Source organism: Urocampus carinirostris, chromosome 2 (genome assembly GCF_059441175.1).
Source record: "Urocampus carinirostris isolate Australia breed hairy pipefish chromosome 2, RoL_Ucar_1.0, whole genome shotgun sequence".
NCBI classification, from domain to species: Eukaryota; Metazoa; Chordata; class Actinopteri; order Syngnathiformes; family Syngnathidae; genus Urocampus; species Urocampus carinirostris.
The window spans coordinates 66,938,696-66,958,202 of record NC_142350.1 but is presented as its reverse complement, the minus strand read 5'-3'; the positions used below and the strand labels follow the sequence as shown (position 1 = coordinate 66,958,202).

The following is a 19,507-nucleotide window of genomic DNA, read 5'->3' as shown; positions in this document are numbered from 1 at the left end:
AAAAATAAAAATAAAGAAGAAGAAGAATAAAGAAGAAGAACAAAGAAGAAGAACAACGAATGAGGATAAAGAAGAATAGGAAGAATAAGAATAGAGAAGAATCAATAATAATAATAAGAACGAGTAATAGTAATACTAACAATAAAGAAGAACACAAATTAAAAAATAATAAGAATAAGAACAAAGAAGAATAAGAGTAAACAAAAAGACGAATAAAGAAGAATTCAAGTTTGCTAATACCGGACTATAATTCCCAGGATACACTGCGACACCTGATGCTTCAATGTAGGTAACTAGCAACCCACGGCTCCTCTGCTAATTTCGGTAAATAATCACTTATTGGGTATATTGTTGAAATTTTGAGGGTAGTTTTTGTTACAATATTAGTCAAAGTGAATACGTGCTGCCTTTTAGTCTTAAAACAATACTTTTATGTCTTTTGAAATTGAGGTTGCGTGTAGTTTAGCACCACTGGCTAGGTACTTACTACTGTAACTTGAGGGACAATTTAAAGTTTTCAATTTTCGTCATCCTGATCATGTTCTGAGTAGTTTTTTTGGTAAAATTGATTTTTTTTACCCACTGTAATTAATGTATTTTGTTATAATGTCTTAATATTTATTTAAATTAGGATTAAAATCTGTTTAAACTATTGCATATCTACCAGCACGACGGATGTTTTTTTTTTTTTTAAACTTGTTTATTTTAAATTTAAATAACAACAACAAAATCTTAGCTTGAGACTAGTATTTTAGTCTATAGTTGCCTTGTTTTAAAACGATAACGTTTTTTTAAAATGAATAAATTGCTCCAACGATCGCATTAGAGTTCCATTTTTGGTAAGTTTGTCACTACTGCTTTTACACAAGCACGATATTGTTTTTTGTATAACTATTGTAATTGTCCATCCATCCATTAACTGCACCGCTTATCCTCAGTAGGGTCGCGGGGTGCTGGAGCCCATCCCAGCTGTCTTCGGGCAGTGGGCAGGGGACACCCTGAACTGGTTTCCAGACAGTCGCAGGGCACAGAGAGACAGACACTCACTCATTTAAAACCTAGGGACCATTTGGACCGGCCAATTAACCTGACAAGCATGTTTTTTGAATGTGGGAGGAAACTGGAGTGCCCGGAGGAAACCCACGCAAGCACGAGGAGAACATGCAAACTCCACACAGAAGGTTCGATCTTATGACCTTAGAACTGTGCCGCACACGCGCTAACCACTGCGCCGCCGTGCTGCCTATTGTTATTGTCATTTTTTGTTTTTATTTTTTTTAGTATACCGAAGACTGATTGTGAGCTAGATATGTGCCTTTTTGTTAATAATACATCCGGCACAGAGATAAAATGAGACATTTGCTATTTTCTGGAATTGTTCCAAATGTAGTCTAAGCAATTGCAACTGAAAACCATGCAAATCCAAAGACACGGACAGGTATACTTCAGTTTACAATCACATACCATGTTAAGCTGTTTATCGTTAAGGAATCCATTATATGGAAGCTCATTAAAAACCTTAATTGACCAAAAGAGTTTTTTTTTAAATTTTGATTTCTCAGGTTAAGATCGATCCTCTCCAGACAAACCTATTTCTTCATCCAACTCTCTTTCAACCATTTTGAAGGGTTTTCCACTCTTAAGAGATTTCTGGACATGTTCTTACTCATTTATTTTTTTTCCTCTTGTAAATTCTTCAGTAAAATAACAGCTAATGGCTAACACTCCGTCTCACACGATAGGACGACCATTCTCTCGGGGGCCGGACGAGAGAGAGAGAGAGAGAGAGGGAGAGAGAGAGAGGGAGAGAGAGAGAGAGAGAGAGAGAGAGAGAGAAGAAAAAAGAAAAAAGACTTCCACAGCACCGGGGCCCGAATGGAGAGCGCTCTCAAACCTGTGGATCTCTTCTTGGCTCTTGGGATCACTAGTAGACCAGCGTTTTCAGAGCGAAGGCTCTGGACCGGAAAATAGGGCAAAATTAAATCTGAAAGAAATGAGCGAGCAGGTCCATGCATGATTTTGTATACTACCAACAGAACCTTAAAATCACATCTTAAGCTAACAGGGAGCCAATGCAGGTTAGCTAAAATCGGGGTCATGTGATCAAATTTTCTTGTCTCAGTTAAAACCCTTTCTGCAACATTTTGTACCAGCTGAAGGCTCTTGATTTTGGACTTCGGGAGACCGGAGAGTAGTGCATTGCAGTCATCGAGACGGGAGGTAACAAACCCATGAATTATAATCCCCGCATCCGACTGAGACAGCATAGGGCGAATTTTAGCAATGTTGGGAAGAGGGAAAAAAGCTGTTCTAGTAATATTCTTAATGTGTCTTTGAAATATGACACCTAATTTTTTGACTGAGTCACTCTGGGCGATATTACATTCGTCAATGTTCAGGTATTAAGAACAAGTCACGGCATTTAGATGACCAATAACTAGCATTTCGGTCTTTTCAGCGTTAAGGCGCAAGAAGTTAAGTGACATCCATTCTTTTATCTCCGTGAAGCAGGCTTCCAAATTTCCACAGTTTAGTGTGGCAGATTCCTCCATCGGAAGATATAGTGACTGTCATCTGCGTAGCGATGAAAACTGATATTATACTTGCGAATAATATCATCTCATGGAAGCATGTAAATGCTGAAAAGAAGGGGGCCAAGTACTGAACCCTGCGGAACACCACCCTAATTGCTTGTATGGCTCTTTGGATCAAAAATGTTCCTGACCCCTGATCTAATGGGTAACATGAATGAATGATTAATAGAAAAACAAATCAAATTGAAACATTTTTTACTCGTTGGTGGGGTTTTTTTGCCACATCAATGCCCATAGTTCATATTCTGCTCTTTGTAAAGTGGACTTGTATTCGTCACAGGAGTTTGAATGTCCTGTAAAACAATTACCATTCACATCCTGCAGGCTGGAAATGTTGTGACCTATGCGTAATTTGATTGCTGGCTGAGATGTAATCTGTTTCCGCATGACATTTCAAGAGAGGTTTGATTTTCATGTTTTCTCGAGACTTCGGTAAATCAATGCGTCCGCCGTGTGTATTTAATGGTGGCGGCAGACGGTCATCCAGCGGTGCAGCCTCGGTGTCGCGGTATGTCGAGTGTTTAGAAGGCATTATGACCCGTCACCACCTCTGACCTATAGACAAGAGACCCCATGGAGGGGTGATGGAGGGTCAGATAGGGGGATACGGTGGGGGTGGATGCCTTAGGTCACATGTACGAACACCACTTTGTGTTAACAGATGACGGGAGCAAAACAAGGACAAGACCTTGGACACAAGTAGTACACTAAAAGGGAATCTTATCATGTAGGAATCATATATGTATTCGTTTGTGGCTTTTTTATTTTCGGCATAGCACAAAAAACAACATCAATCATGAAGTGAAATGATCTGCATTCATATAGCGCTTTTCAAGTCAATGAATTCCCAAAGCGCTTTACAATGTGCTCCACATTTCCCAATAGCGGCCTTGTATTGCAGCCATGTAAGGCGCTAACCTGCTTATTGAGGTCATTAGGGGTTCAGTGTCTTACCCAAGGACACTTCGACATGTGACACGGACGAGCCGGGATTCGAACTGGGATCCCTTGATCCCAAGACGAGCGCTCTACCTCCTGAGCTACTGCTGCCCCTAAATTATCAAACAATTAGTAAAAAAAAGCACAAAAATACAGCTTTAAAATACAATTATGCAATACATGAAGATGTGCCCAAAGCTAGTAGGTTGAAACCGAAGCTTTTTAGTGCCTACACCCGGGCATGTCCAAAGTCCAGCCCAGGGACTAGTTATGGTCTGTGATCAATTTAAAAAAAAAAAAAAATCACCATTCCATCAGATGATGGCAGTAGCCCACCTCATTTCCAACATTGCGACTGTAAATCAAAAAATGAAATTTGACTGTGAGGGCCGCTGCTTCCAGGACAAGTCGAAATTGGAGTATTTTTCACCAAAATCCCCCCAAAATTCAATTTGCCTTATTTGTCGAGAGACTGAGGATGATTCCAAAGAATATAAAATCAAGAGGCACTGCCAGACAAAACATTCTGACTAAAAAGCTAAGGAAACGGACGGTGTGAAAAAGTGAAGCTACTGGAAGCTGTTTAAACGGCACAGCAGCACTTTTTCACGAGACCGTGGTCGCACTGCAAACCTTTGACAGAGACTGAATTTATTAAAGAATGCCAGGCTGAATAAGCTTTTTAGGTCTGGCCCAATTTCTGAAAGGTTTGGACACTCCTGCCCAACTCCTATTCTATTGTATTCCTCGCAGGGAAGATATATTCAAAACCATAACTAGAAAACAAATAAATGAAATTTCTAACTCATAATAATATCACCAGCAATTAGAAGTTGACCAATAATAAGGTGGGCTGTTTATCGGCATGTATATCTGGGGACTTTGACAGAACACGGTGTTGGCATTTTTAATTATTCGACGGGACGATTATTGAGGCTCAGATAGAGATAGATAGTGGGATACTTTCTCTCCCTCTCTGCCTTCTGTCTCACACGCTACCCACCTCGTGTCTTCTGATGGGATACGCATCATTAATTCGTTAATCAAGCACGTTTGTGATTGAGAGAGACCATAGAAAGCATGCGATAGTGGGAGGCTGAGTGATGAGCTGTTACCATAACATTTGTGAGTGCCCACACTTTTTAATGTGCGAGCTCTGTTGAAATTTCAATGCAATTTGTGTTTTAAATTAGTCATGTTGGTTGTATTGACATTTTTATTTATTGTGAAGAAAAAATAAGGGATCTATTTAAGTTTTTATGTACCGTAGTGCAAGGTACTACTAAGCCTAATTTTGTTTCCTGCACTGTTCGTTTTTGGTTTAAGTTAAAGATTTGTAAATTTAGTTGTGTTGAAATTTTAATTTACTGTAAAATGATTCTGAGAGCTATTTATTTATTTTTTATTTATAACAAATATTTTCGTTTGTTTTTGACAATATCGCAAATTTCTTGCTCCAAATTTTAAGCTTTTACAGCAAATGAAGACTGGCTCCAAATATTGGTTATATATAATATTGGCCTCCTCTTTACACTAATAATCGGTACTGGCCCTGAAAAACTCGTATCGATCCTTACCAGTGACTCCTATAACATTTAATTCCCAAAGAAACTCAATAAATGAATCTTCCTTAATATGTATGACGTATGGTGTATGATTTTTTTAAATGGGTGTAAATTAGGGACATTTTGAAAGTCATTATCTAAATCATTCCATAATTGAATACATTTAAAAAAAATTACTTTTAAACCAGCTCGGTGGGCTTGGAGGTAGGGCGCTCCCCCCCAGACTGGGAGGACGCTGGTCTGAGGCTCGGCTAAGTCATACCTAAGACTCGATTGGAATTGGGGGGGTTTGGTCACTTAATGACTCCCAATGACAGGTGTTGCGACACATCGGTTGGGTTGAGCGAGGGGGCTGGGAATCCCCTCCTCTGTGTCAATCCCGAAAAAGAGTCAAGTATGTGGCTGTGTTCTTGACTCTCTCTCCCTCCCGCTAGGCCCCGCTATATAAATACAATACAATGCTATTTTGACGTTGTGCAGGAATATTGGACCTAGAAGTTACGGTTCCTGATATGACGAATGTCTGCCCTGTAGAAACAACTGTTTTTGTTGGAAGATGGTGCTTACTGGCTTTGTGTAGGAGATGATAATAGATTTCCGTACTAAGCCTCCCCCGCATGTGCCACTGTCAATTAATGGTAGTGAGGTGGAACTGGTCCATTCATTCAAGTTTCTGGGTACTTACTTGTCAGCTGACCTCACATGGACTGTCAATGCTATTGATATTCATTCTAAAGTCAGCCAGACTTCCTTCGTCAACTCAAATCATTCGGAGTCCGTCAATCCATTCTAGTCAATTTTTATCGTGCTATCTTTGAATCCGTTTTAACTAGGTCAATCACAGTCTGGTTTGGGCGCGTCAATCAGAAAGAATGGAATCAGTAGTGAGGACGGCAGAGGAAATAATAAGTTCTGGCCTTCCGTCCCTGCATAGTATCTACATCGATCGAACGAGAAAACGTACACTAAACTGCTTATTTATAGTATTATTATGCCAACGGCGTTCCTCCGACCTATTCTACTCTAGTCTTGTTATTTACATATTCTTTCTTTTTAAACTATTCTATATAATTACCTAGTATTATACACTACAATATCGTTTTTACTCTATTCTTTTTATTCTTTTAAATCTATTATATTATCATTATTGAGAGTTCGCGTGTCAAATGATTTCTTGTATATATCATGTTTATGGTTTATACTTGCTGAATGAATAAATAAATACAATACAATACTGATAATGGGAATTTAGGTTTTGTTATAACTTCAAATTATATTAGGAGTCCGAGGCCACATTTGGTTAAAATAATGGCCAAGGGGCCCCTTCAATCCCATTTTTTTCATTTATGAATATACATTCAGACATGTACATGTTAAATTTCATTGAAAATGGTTTTTAAATAGATTAGTTTCATCCAAATGCTTTTGTAAAACTCACAAATGATTTAAGTCAAATTATTTTAATATTCAAGCACTAAATTCTATATTGTAATATTACTGGGGTAATATTACTGTAGTGTTATTTTTTTTTTTGTCTTTTTGTAGTATTTCTGCACTCGGACTTCTGTAGTATTTTGCAGTCCTTCCATATTAGATATTTTGTTGTATATCTGTAGTATCTGTAGCGTTACTGTAATTGTAGTTTTGTTTTATTTCTGGCATAATATTCCTCTAGTAGTATTTCTGTCACAACATTTCTGTATGAATATTTTTATATAATAATATTAGTGTAGTGTTATTTATGTAGTATTTTTCCAGACCTAATTGAAAGTATTTCCATAGTAATATTTTGTAGAATTGTTGTAGTATTTCCAAAGTAATATTTTTTTTAATATTACCGTAGTTGTATATTTATAGTATTTGTTGTAATTTTTCTATAGTATTATCTTTCCCGCATGTTGGTTTAAGATCAGGGGATGGTGTAATTGTAACCTGTGCAGTCCTTTGAGACATCTTGTGATTAAGGGCCTTACAAATAATGCGACTTAACTTGACTTAAAATGTTTGTATCATTATGCACTTTTATCTGTATGCATTTCTATATTGCTCTGATATTTATTCCCCCAAATCTCTATACAATAAATTAAGCAAAATGAATTTCATTTTCATTTGTTGCATGCATAAAAAGTAAGTATTCCATATTTATTGTATTTACTTCAACTTCACTGTAAGAATTAGAAGAATTAGAATATACCTTCATTGTCATTGTTACAACATGGGTTGAATATATTGTGACAACGAAATTGGACGTGGCACTCCAGGCCCACATTTTAAAGTGAGGATAAAGAAAACAAAGAGATACAGGAACAAAGAAGATGTTTGTACTGTCCTTGTTGCATAGGCTTTGTTTTCCTCCGGAGGGGGGTGTATGAGGAGGTGAGGGACAGACAGAGATGGCCCTATCCAACTAGATGTTGGATCTTACTTTACACACGGTCCAGTGTTTTTTCCCCATTTACTTAGTCCACTTATTGAATGGATTTGGGAAGTACAGTCCTTAAGCATGCTGTTAATTGTGATCTCACGCATTTTAAGCACACGATACAAACATCCATTTTTTTTTTTTCCAATTTAACTCTGCTTACGCGTCCTCTTCCTCGACATGATGTTTTCGAACTAAATTTAACCAAGCATGTTCCAAGTTTACTGCAGTGACGCAGCAAATAAACCGAATGTAACAATAAAACCCAAACCGCATGATGAAACAACAGGCAGCAGACAGAAAAGGGTTCCGAAAACTGTCCTGTCTGGAAACGGCGTCAGTGACAATTACAGAGTATAATCCATCTTTTCTATATTTAGTTTTGCGTAACATCTCCGTTTTCTCCGTTTGAAACGGACAAAACCGCTTTTAGTTGTTTACCGGTTTGATGATCCATTTTTTTCCGCCATATTTGGATATTTTATGCTTTTTTTATCCTCGTCACTGACGGGGGAGAGGTTGACTCACATTGATGGTTATGAGAAACAGAACTTGTGAAGATGGATGACTGGATGGAGAAAATATAATAGAATTCATTCAAGTAGTGTACTTCTTTTACAACAATATTTGAGGAAAACATGTAATACATGCTTAAGACATTGTTTCCCAACTTTATGGAATCAAGGAACACTTTTTCCAACAAAAAATCGTATGTCACGGTTGCTGTGGCTCGTTAACAGATTGGCTTCCTTTGTATTTAAGCTCAGTACTCTCACTCACCCTTTGTCAGTCCGTCAACGAACCTCTGCACCCACATGTTGACTATATGTTGACTATTTTTTGCACTATGTTGACTATTTTTGCACCAAATGCATATTGCAAAACCCTTATGATACCAAACTGTATTACGATACCAACTGTATGTAACATCCTACATTTCTTTGTGTAAATATTGTGTAAATTATAACTATAACCTTATCCTCCTTGTTTTTATAACCTTATCTTCTCTGTTCCTTTATCTTCTTGTTTTCTTTTATCCTCACTGTGAATATCTGAACCTGGAGTGCCATGCCCAATTTTGTTGTCACAATATGTTAACCCATTTTGTAACAATGACAATAAAGGTATATTCTATTCTATTCTTCTATTCTACAAGGCATGGGTTTTGACTCTGTCCAGTTTCCTGTCCGGTATTGTTCCCGTCTATTTTGTCCTGTTCAATATCGATCTTCAGTTTCGTTCTCGTGTAGTTGGTCCTGTGTAATTTCGATATTCAGTTTTGATATCAACCCTGTCTGTCCCGTCCTGTCCGGTATCGACCCCATCTGTCCGATATTTGCTTGTGCAATTGGTATCGATCTTGTCGACCTCTGGCTTCCTGTCATTCCACGCCAGACTTCTGCTTAATGTGCATGACTGCCTCATTTCCCGTAAAATAAAAGCTTGTGTGAGAAACGTCACGCATTTGGGTTCTCCTCCTGTTCGGGTTCATAACATTGTAAGGCACACTTTCTGACAGTATAACGTTTTTGCGGTCACCGTGGCTGAGGAAGTAATAAACCTTATAATTTTGGTCAAAAATATTTCTGTAATATAGGATTTTACTACATTTTTAACCTGTTTTTACATGTTTACTATATTTTCATCTTGTTTTCTTTCCTAGAGAAAATCCAAACAGAAAACTGTTGTGAAACATGTGTGGATGTTGATTATTGCACTGACCTCATAACTTCTAACAACAATAATTACAATGTTCTCTGGCGTGTCCTCCCATTTTACCCTTCAAAATGATGTTTTTTGAGCAAAAATCAAAAAGGAACACTAACCAATCTTTCAATTCTTTTTGTTCTGCCTCTTCTGCGGCTGACAGGAGGGTAAGGCTGACTGCAAGCAGGAGAAATGTCCGCCCGTCTCCGAAGATTGCGCACTCGTGGTCAAACAAAGCGGCGCGTGCTGCGAAAGATGCAAAGGTAAGAATTTCTTATCTCATCTCATCTCCCGCACAGCTTATCCTCAGTAGGGTCGCGGGGGTGCTGGAGCCCATCCCAGCAATCATCGGGCAGTGGGCAGGGGACACCCTGAACCGGTTGCCAGCCAATCGCAGGGCACACAGGGACAGACAACTCGCTCACTCATTCACACCTAGGGACAATTTGGACCGGCCAATCTACCTGAAATGCATGTCTTTGGAATGTGGGAGGAAACCGGAGTGCCCGGAGGAAATCCACGCAAGCACGGGGAGAACATACAAACTCCGCACAAGAAGCCCGGTAGCTGGATTTGAACTCACACAGGAGGTTCCCTAAGAATTTTATGAGGTTAAATATACTATAATATTGTACAGATATACCACTGGGACTCGGAGCATTTGTGTTGACTTAATTGTGACACTTCCATTAAGGGGGTCGTTTTATAATTATAATTATGGCCATAACAAGTCATTTTTTCCTTTGTGTTATTAGTGTGTTATACCGTTTAAGTGAAAAAAACCAAACAAACAAAAATATTTTTATTTATTTTTTCAAACCAAACATTTGCTTTATTCCGACTTCGAAATCTTCGTTAGGTTTGGTAATTTCAGAATTTTGTTTCGTTTGGCAATTTGCATACTCGGCAGCAAATCAGAAGCCTGCATCGAATAACTTTGTGCTTCCGGACTTTCCCGAGCGTTATAAGGTCGTGCCTTTGCATATCATTTTCCAAAGTAGATGTACAGAGAACACAAGAAAAATGGGTAAATGGTCTAGAACAGGGGTGGCCAACCATTCAGCGACTAAGAGCCAATTTTTCGTCTGTGTTACTACAAAGAGCCACATCATAGTTGTTAACGGGGGCGAGTTGATTATTTTTTTTCTTTGTTCCTAAAAATGCCACATTATACACATAAACATCTTTTAATCATGTACGCACGCATACACAAATCTCTACTCGACTAGATCTGATGAAAATAACCACACCAACATGATAATATCAATAATTTTCAACAGTTAACATTGTGAGCACTGTTCCAGATCCATTATCGACTTGAGGTCTGAGAGCTTGGGATAGTCCTTGTCCTTCTCTTCCATGAACAGTTTCACTGGATCCAAAAGCTCAAAGAAGCGAGATAGTACCTGGCTTTTTGACAGCCACCTCACCTGGAAGTCCTTGGTCCAGTTCAGCGATGATATTCCTGAATATCCTCCGGTTAAGCGCATGTGTGCAGATGAAGTTGACGATTTCCATCACAGGTTTCATGACGTTGTCAAATTTGAGTGATTTAGACACGAGTTGCTCCCTGTGGATGATGCAGTGGAAATCCCAAAAGTCTGGAAATGTTTGATCAGCTTTGTACAGTCCCACAAGCCCGTTCATTGATCCGATGATGGCTGGCGCTCCATCCGTAGCTCTTGCAGTTAGTTTGTTTGCAGGTCAGTGTGCAACTGTTATTCAACAGCTGCATTAATATCGGATATTCTTCGTTCCATACTGTGGCGAGACAGTTGAACATCTGATTTGCTCTGTTTTAGTTTGTTGTCTACAGGAGCCAAGATTTCAAAGGCGTCAATGACGCATTTTTAATGAATTCTCTTTCGATGTATAGCTTTTTAGCCCGTGCTATGTTCCAAGCTAACTGATACGAAGCAAGCGTTACGGTCTCAGAGTGTTTCATAATTTTTTTGAAAGAAATGCAACTGTTTTTCTGCTTTGCTTTTCGTAGTCAACAACTTTTTCTTACTAAGTTCAGTCCCTTTTGGAAATTCCTGTTCGATGTTAGGGTGGAGTGAGCTGAATTGACGCTGAAGATTTGAAGCTTTGAATGTGCTAATGCCGCGTTACGTATAAGGCAGATAGGCTTGCCATTGCGTTTAATAAAATAATATAAACTATCCCATTCTGGCAAAAACGTCCTGTGTTCTTCTTCATATTTTAGTTTGGCTGTGCCTTTTTACCTGCCATTTCAAGAGGTAATTTCACATAAATTGACTACAATACATTTTGTCAAACAAATATTTTCTCGTCGCTCGTTTTACGTCACTAAAACAGACATTCATTGTCGGAGTGCCATCTACCTGTAGGGAAGGCAAATTACAGTGCCGGCTAAACATTCTTGATGCATGTCATGTTACAGCTTCGAAAGAGCCGCATTAAACAAGTTTATAACAGCTCCTAAAGAGCCGCATGAAACTAGTTCAAGAGCCGCATGCGGCTCGAGAGCCGCGGGTTGGCCACCCCTGGTCTAGAATCAAGCCAAAACCTCAGCCCCAGAAGAAATATTTAAAAGAAGCTAACAAAATTGATGACGCTACAAAACGTAAACGTACATTAAAAGCATGGTGGAAAGAGGAGTTCACGTGGCTTTTAGCAGAAAACGCAATGCAAACATTGCATGAACGAAGATGAGTCAATACAGGTACATACTGATGGCAGATGGAAAACAGCGATGTCATATAAATGCAATGAATGTTAAAAGTAGATTTATAATAGACTTAAATTTAAAGTGTTGTTCGGTTATATATTCTTATTATCAATTCTAATACTTTGCAACAATGGTTTTTTTTTGCGATGAGTCGTATTATTGTGTTTCAAGTTGTGAAAAATGGGCGACCCTACTGAGGATAAGCGGTGCAGCTAATGGATGGATGGATATATGTATATATATACTGTAATCCCTCATTTATCATGATTAACGGACTGTAAGTCTCTCCAGGGTATAAGCCGCACCAGCCAAAAAATGCATAATTTAGAGGCAAAAAACATGTACAAGTCACACTCGGAGTGTAAGTTGATTGTTGGGGTAAATTTATCCGATTAAAATCCAACACCAAAAACAAACATGTCAGCTTGAAAGATGAAAACACCATTTACTCTCCGTTGCAGCCTGGTCCTGGAAGGGGGATTACCTCATGTGCGGTCCCTTCTCAAGGTTTCTTCATATTCTTCATGTTGAGATTTTTGAGTTTTTCCTTGCCGTCATGTAGGTTTTAGATCAGGGGATGGTGTCATAATAGTCTGTGGTTTGGAATAATCTGTGGTCTGTGCAGCCCTTTGACAAATATTTTACAAATAAACATGACATGTGCATATCTCAGACACGCTGGAATACATCGGTATCAACGTGACATATTAAGAGGTATTCAGATAACTAGCATAAATAATATGCTTATAAAACTATCAGTTTATAGGGTACTCGACTGGGGATAATGGATCGCGGCCACAACTGTGCATTTCATTTTAACCGGCCAGAATTGTATGCCTTAAGCCCGGCCCCACTGGCAGCAACATGGAATCAGGGATAATGGATTACGGCCGCACGAGTGCAGTTCATTTTGGGCGAAAATACTGTAATGGCAAAAAAGCCATGAGGTCTAACTAAAGTGTACTCTACAGGTCCCAGGCGTATGTGATCGGGGATAATGGCTCGTGGCCGCACGAGTGCGATTCACTTTTTGGTGGACAGAAGCCATTGCTTGATCATGGAATAATTTTCACCCTGATGCACTGAGGCCACTAAATCGAAGGATTATAGTATAAGCAGGCAGGGTTGGGTAGGGTTACTTTAACTGGATTACTTTCAATGACTTTTGGATTACTCCAATAGCAAATATGTTAATAAAAGACAAAAGAAACTAAATATGAATCAAATGATGACTCACAACACGTGGTAAGCTTTCTCTCCTGGCTTTGATCTCTTTGATCTCCGGCAAAACTAACATAAAATGCGACAGAAACAAAATTAAAATGAATCCAAACAGCTTGCCAACATTTTTTTGCCATTCCATGTATTCTGTTACTCCCCAAGCCTGCACAAAATGGAGTCATTTTATTCATATTTTGTTTCTTTTGTCTTTTATTAGCATTATTTGGTATTGGAGTAATCCAAAAGTCATTGAAAGTAATCCATTTAAAGTAACCCTACCCAACCCTGTAAGCAGAGCACCATTCAGCGCCGTTCACAGCGAAATACGTCAAAGATACTGTTGCAATAGGGTGTCAGTGAGCGAGATAAAAATATTTTATTGGCTTTTGACCAGCTTCCATGTAATTATAATAATAATAATAATAATAATGCATTTTATTTAAAAGCGCCTTTCAGGCCACCCAAGGACACTGTACAAACAATGAAAGAAAAAAATACAATTTAAAAAGTGATGCGTGATTATGATGCGTATTTATATCCCTCAGTAAAATTCAGGCTGGTTATGACATCATTTAGTGGTCACATGAGGTCCTGCTGTGTCTTTTGAAACTTTACGAGACCGACAATAAAATCCTTTTTCCCTACTATTTAAAGGTAGCACTCAAAAAGCTCTTTACGGAGTGTGATAAGTAATAAAAGGTGATAACATTGCAACTATCTAAGATGGGTGCACCGATTAATATGTTTCAGCCCGGTTTCGTCAACTGTTGCCCAGTCAATGCAGATAAAATCTTACTTTTAAATCAAAGAGTAAATACTTTGGGAAGGGTATTCATTATTTGTGGACCAAATAAGATTTAAAAAAGAAGGAATTTTGTTTATTTGCGACGCCCTTAATCACAAGGAGTCTCAAAGGGCTGCACAGACCACAGACTAGTATGACACCATCCCCTGATCTAAAACCTACATGAGAGCAAGGAAAAACTCAAAAACCTCAAGTCAAGTCATGTTTATTTGAGACGCCCTTAATCACAAAGAGTCTCAAAGGGCTGCACAGACTTTTGCAAACTACAGACTATTATGACACCATCCTCTGATCTAAAACCTACATGAGGGCAAGGAAAAACTCAAAAACCTCAAGTCAAGTCATGTTTATTTGAGACGCCCTTAATCACAAAGAGTCTCAAAGGGCTGCACAGACTATTGCAAACTACAGACTATTATGACACCATCCCCTGATCTAAAACCTACATAAGGGCAAGGGAAAACTCAAAAACCTCAACATGAGGAAAATGAAGAAACCTTGAGAAGGGAGCGCACATCAATGTTTACCTCAATTTTTTTGGGCCGATTAAGTGGCCCCGATTTCATAAACTGTTCGAATAAAGGTATCGTCTAGGTTTTTGCTCAAAGAGTAAATTCTGTTTGCAGGAATTAATCGGTTAATATATTACTGTTAGATTGATTTTGATGTAAAGAACATTTTTACTTCTAAAAATAATATGTACCATTTTATCGCACAGCAAATCGATTATTTGGCCGCTATATCGGCCCTTATTTTTTTAATAATATAACAACCCAAATAAAACTAAATTCCAGCAATCCCACCTACTCAATAGAAAAAGGCAGGGTGAATGTGTGCTCGGGGGGTAAAGCGCTCAACTTGGGATCAAGAGGTCGCAGGTTCGATTTCCGGCTCCTTTGTGTTATATGTCAAAGTGTCCGTGGGCAAGACACTGAATCCCTAATGCCCCCGATAGCAGGTAGTTGCCTTGCATGGATGACGCTGCTATCGGTGAGTTAGTGTATAAAAGGGAAAAGTGTGAAGCACATTGTAAAGCGCTTTGGGAGGTCTTCATTGACTTGAAAAGCACTATATCAATGCAGACCATTTACATTTAGTTAGCGCGTGTGCGGCACAGTACTGAGGTCATTAGATCGAATCCCCTGTGTGGAGTTTGCATGTTTTCCCCGTGCTTGCGTGGGTTTCCTCCGGGCACTCCGGTTTCCTCCCACATTCCAAAAACATGCACGTCTGGTCCAGATTTTCCCTAGGTGTGAATGAGAGAGTGAATTGTCTGTCCCTGTGTGCTTTGCGATTGGCTGGCAAGCAGTTCAGGGTGTCCCCTGCCCACTGCCTGAAGATAGCTGGGATGCGCTCCAACACCCCCACGACCCTACTGAGGATAAGCGGTGCAGATAATGGATGGATGTACGGTGCACAGGAGAGCTAACTGTGAGACACAAATATTGAGAAAGTGGAAGGGGTAGGATTGAATAAGCATAGATAGATAGATACTTTATTCATCCCCGCAGGGACATTCACATTTCCAGCAGCATCCCTGAGCTGAGAACAACACAATGATAAAACAAAAAGAATACAATATACAAATACCCAATGTGACGTGCAAATTCCCACTGTAGCATGTTATATAGAATATCTAAATAGTGCTACACAGAATACATATTGCAAAAAATTCGGTAATATGCAATGTAGGGGGTGTGGTTTAATGTGGGCTTTTACTCTGCCGGGTAGAGTTAAAGAGCCTCATGGCATGAGGAAGAAAAGATCTCTTCAGTCTGTCCGTAGTACAAGACAGTGACAGCAGTCTGTCGCTGAAACTGCTCTTCTGTCTGGAGATAATGCCGTGTAGTGGATGCGATGGATTGTCCATGATTGACCGCAGTGCCCGTCTCTCAGCTACTGTTGTCAGGCTGTCCAGCTCTGTGCCCACAACAGAGCTCGCTTTCCTCGCCAGTTTATTTGGACGAGAGGCATCCTTCTTCTTGACGCTGCCTCCCCAACACGCTTCTTCCTATTTGTTTACGGGCATGTTACGTTAACATTGTTTAGTTTTTGTTTTTCTTCTGTAAAATAGGATTTATCTGGGTTCCTATTACCAATAGAATCTCTTTTTAAAAGCAACATACTCGGACGCAAAGACAAATTGACTGGGTAGGAAGTCGCCGGACGGTCATATTAGCGCGATTTGAGCGTATGAAGCTGATCCGAGGCTCCCGGGAAGGCTGCGCTTTCGAACGTCTCGCTGACTCATTTTTTCGAGGGGTTTGATTTTCAGACCCAGGAAAGCAGATCGATACTTTTGATCGGGTTTCGTCGCTGGGGCTGTGCGGCATCGATCTCAGTCCATTTACTGTAAATGGCATGAAATGAATAGGCTATTCATTTTGTGCTGAACGGACGAGCCACAAAAGTATTTGAGGGTGTATGTTGGATTTCTGCGCATGTTACAAAGACGCTGATGAGCACTTTTTAAAACAGATTTAAAAGTTGATTGAGGTATTTGCAACTTGCTTAAAGTGATGTGAAATGAAGTAGTGCAAATATTTATAATTGTTTTAACTTTCTTTGGCATTTAGCTGCTATTTTATGATAAACGGTGTATATGCTTGTTTATGTTTGATTACCGTAAATTTCCGGACTATAGAGCGCACCTGATTATAATCCGCACCCACCACATTTTAAGAGGAAAACCGATTTTGTACATACACAAGCCGCACCTGTATATAAGCCCGCACCTGTATATAAGCCGCATGCGCCCACATTTAAACATGTAACACAAACACAAAATTAACCCAAACCAGACTTCAAGTCCCGCGATTGAAACTAAATGTCCTTCATTAAAGTCCACAGTCCAAAAATCACAGCCGGCAAAATGAACGGAAAATGATACCGGTACTTAAGGTTTGATGCAGACCTGCAGAGTCCGGGTCCCGTTGAAAGTAATCCAAGGAAAAAAGTGTATATTTCCAAAGGTAAGGGTGGGGAAAATCTATCAGATGAACACATTTACCCACGCAACTCCTTTTTCTTTAACCAACTTTTTACCCCCTCTTCTTTCCTTGTCTGTCCCTCACCTTTAGCAGTCCCCACTTAAACTCAGCACCCCGCGTTTGTTCCGCCCCTCCTTTTTCGTTCACCCGTGCAAAATATATCAGATTAAGTGTCTAAAATAAATACAAATAAATACATTACAAAAATATACAGTTGCAAATACATATTATACATGGGTTAAACATATTTACAAAGAAAGACGGTACACAGAGAGAGGTTTCAAAGCTCTAATAATCATAATATAGCTTTGACAGGGCTGTTAATGGTAGCAACACTCGAGCGCCGCTGGCGGCCGTTAGAAAAATGACCGCATCACTGAATAAGCCGCAGGGTTGAAAGTTAGGGAAAAAAGTAGCGGCTTAAAGTCCGGAATTTACGGTAATATATTGTTTACCTATCTTCATTACAGTGTGTATTTTCCGTAGCAATATTTAAAATACTTTCTATCAACACGTTATATTGGGTATTTTTGTATTCTATACCTTTATTTTATTATTTTATTTTTCAACTCAAGGATACTGCTGGAAGTGTGAATTTCCCTACCGGGATGAATAAAGTATCTACCTACCTACCTCCCTAAAGATGGTCAAATTATAGATGAATTTTAAAGTTTAAAATAATAATTAATTAGAAAGTTAAAAAAACGTCTGGACAGCATTACTAAGTCCCAAGTGATTAATCACCTAAAGACAAATCCCCTTTAATTACGCCTTTATTGCCAATTTAAATAAAACGCTGCAAAATATAATAAAGAAATAGAACAATCATCTCTTCAAGTAAAATTATGAGATGATTTCATACATTTTCTTTATTTAATAAAAAAATATTCCTCAAATAAATTGTAAATTATTCATTACTAAAAATTGAACTAAAACTTAAATTGACAAAAGTTAAAAAAAAATCCTAAAATATATTTAAATTTTTTTTTACAAATACAAACAATTTTATTACAAAATTGATTGTTGTAATGAATTGGCTGATATGAATGAATTAAAATTCAAATGACTAACGTTAATGAAAATAAATCTTGAAATTAATGTTAAATGATAAATTATATATTAGCCTTTGAAGTTTTATTTTACATCTCTTACTATGTTTTAGTAAGTATTTTGCTCTTTTTATCCTATGACAACACCCTAGTGGGATGTTTAGATAGATAGATAGATAGATAGATAGATAGATACTTTATTCATCCCCGAAGGGAAATTCACTTTTCCAGCAGCATCCCTAAGCTGAGAACAATCGAAAATAACTGAGAACAATCGAAAATAACACGGGAGCTGCTGGAGTGGCTGCCATTCGTGACGGCGCCGGAGAAACGATTCAATTTGAATCATGTACAAACAAACAAACAATTGAATCATGTACAAGAAACGATTCAATCTGAATCATGTACAAACAAACAAACAATTGAATCATGTACAACAAACAAACAAAATATTCATGTTTCAATAAGTGGAGTGTTAATAAAATGGGGGGAAAATAATTTCTGATACTGATATAACCAGGTAAAACTAATTTTAAGTTACCTGTCCAAATGAATGTTGTGCCATCTCACCTTTCCCACTCTCTCTGCTCGCTCCTGAAACTTTATCAAATAGTCCAAAATTTTACCTCATCTTCTCCGCTCACCTCGTCGTCCTCTTCTCCTTCCACTGAATCCGAAGCATCATAACGCCCTTTTTTTACCCACTAAAGAACCAAAAGGTTGGCTGTGCCTTATACACAAGGTATGATGTTAGTATATCGCAGGATTTGAGCCAAAAAAATATTGCTGAGCAGATTTAATGCCACTTCTGGAGATTGAAGCAGACTGAACTGGACGAACTAAATCAAAATAATCCTCAGGGTTTAGGAGTCTCCAATTGTAGAGTTAATTTTTGTTACTTATTAGCTCAAAGGGCACGCAGTTTGATATCATTTTCTAAAATAGCTATAACTAGATGGCTTGCTAAATAGCTAAAAAGGTTGGTTGATGAGAAATTTAAACAGATTAAAATCCAAAAGGGAGCTAGATAGCTAGCTAAATAGTAAAAATCAATCTTAATTGTCGACTAAAAGGCTAGAAACAAAGTTAGATAGCGTGCTAGAAAGGAGCCCAAAATGTAACTTTAACAAGCAAAAAGGGTTAAGCCAGATACATACACATTTTTTTAAAAAGCTAGCTTGCTAAATAGCTTGAAAGGTAGCTTGAGATTTAGCTAGAAAGGTGAAAAGGTAAAACAAATAGGGAACTAGACAGTTTGCTAAAAAAAGTAAATATGCATATAAATAGCTAGATAGAAAGTTAAAAATATACCTATATGGTTAGCTAGGAGCCCAATATTTAGCTTGACAACAAGATAAAATGTTAGCTAGATAGTTTAGACGCGTTCTAAAGGGATGGGCAGGGCACCCATATGATGCTGCAGGGGTAAACCAGCGAAAGATGTCGGGCCCTGCTGTTGGACAGAAGAGTGTGTTGTGTCACCCTCACCCGAGTGAAATGGCTGCTTTCTTGTGCCCCGTTTC

At 38.6% G+C, this 19,507-nt stretch overlaps 1 protein-coding gene across 2 annotated transcripts in view; it reads left to right on the top strand.

Annotated features, from left to right (window-relative positions):
- Window positions 1-19,507, top strand: part of bmper (BMP binding endothelial regulator) — a 66,710-nt gene that overhangs the window by 28,310 nt on the left and 18,893 nt on the right. Inside the window, exons 1-2 of one of the 2 annotated variants that reach the window (XM_088328145.1) lie at window positions 274-324; window positions 9,391-9,490. Coding sequence is in view for 1 of the 2 variants with exons in the window: in XM_088328146.1 (XP_088184272.1) it covers window positions 9,391-9,490 (100 nt within the window). In the remaining variant the exon portion in view is untranslated. Of the gene's footprint in view, window positions 1-273; window positions 325-9,390; window positions 9,491-19,507 lie in introns of those variants that run through there. The other variant, XM_088328146.1, reaches the window with a different exon arrangement.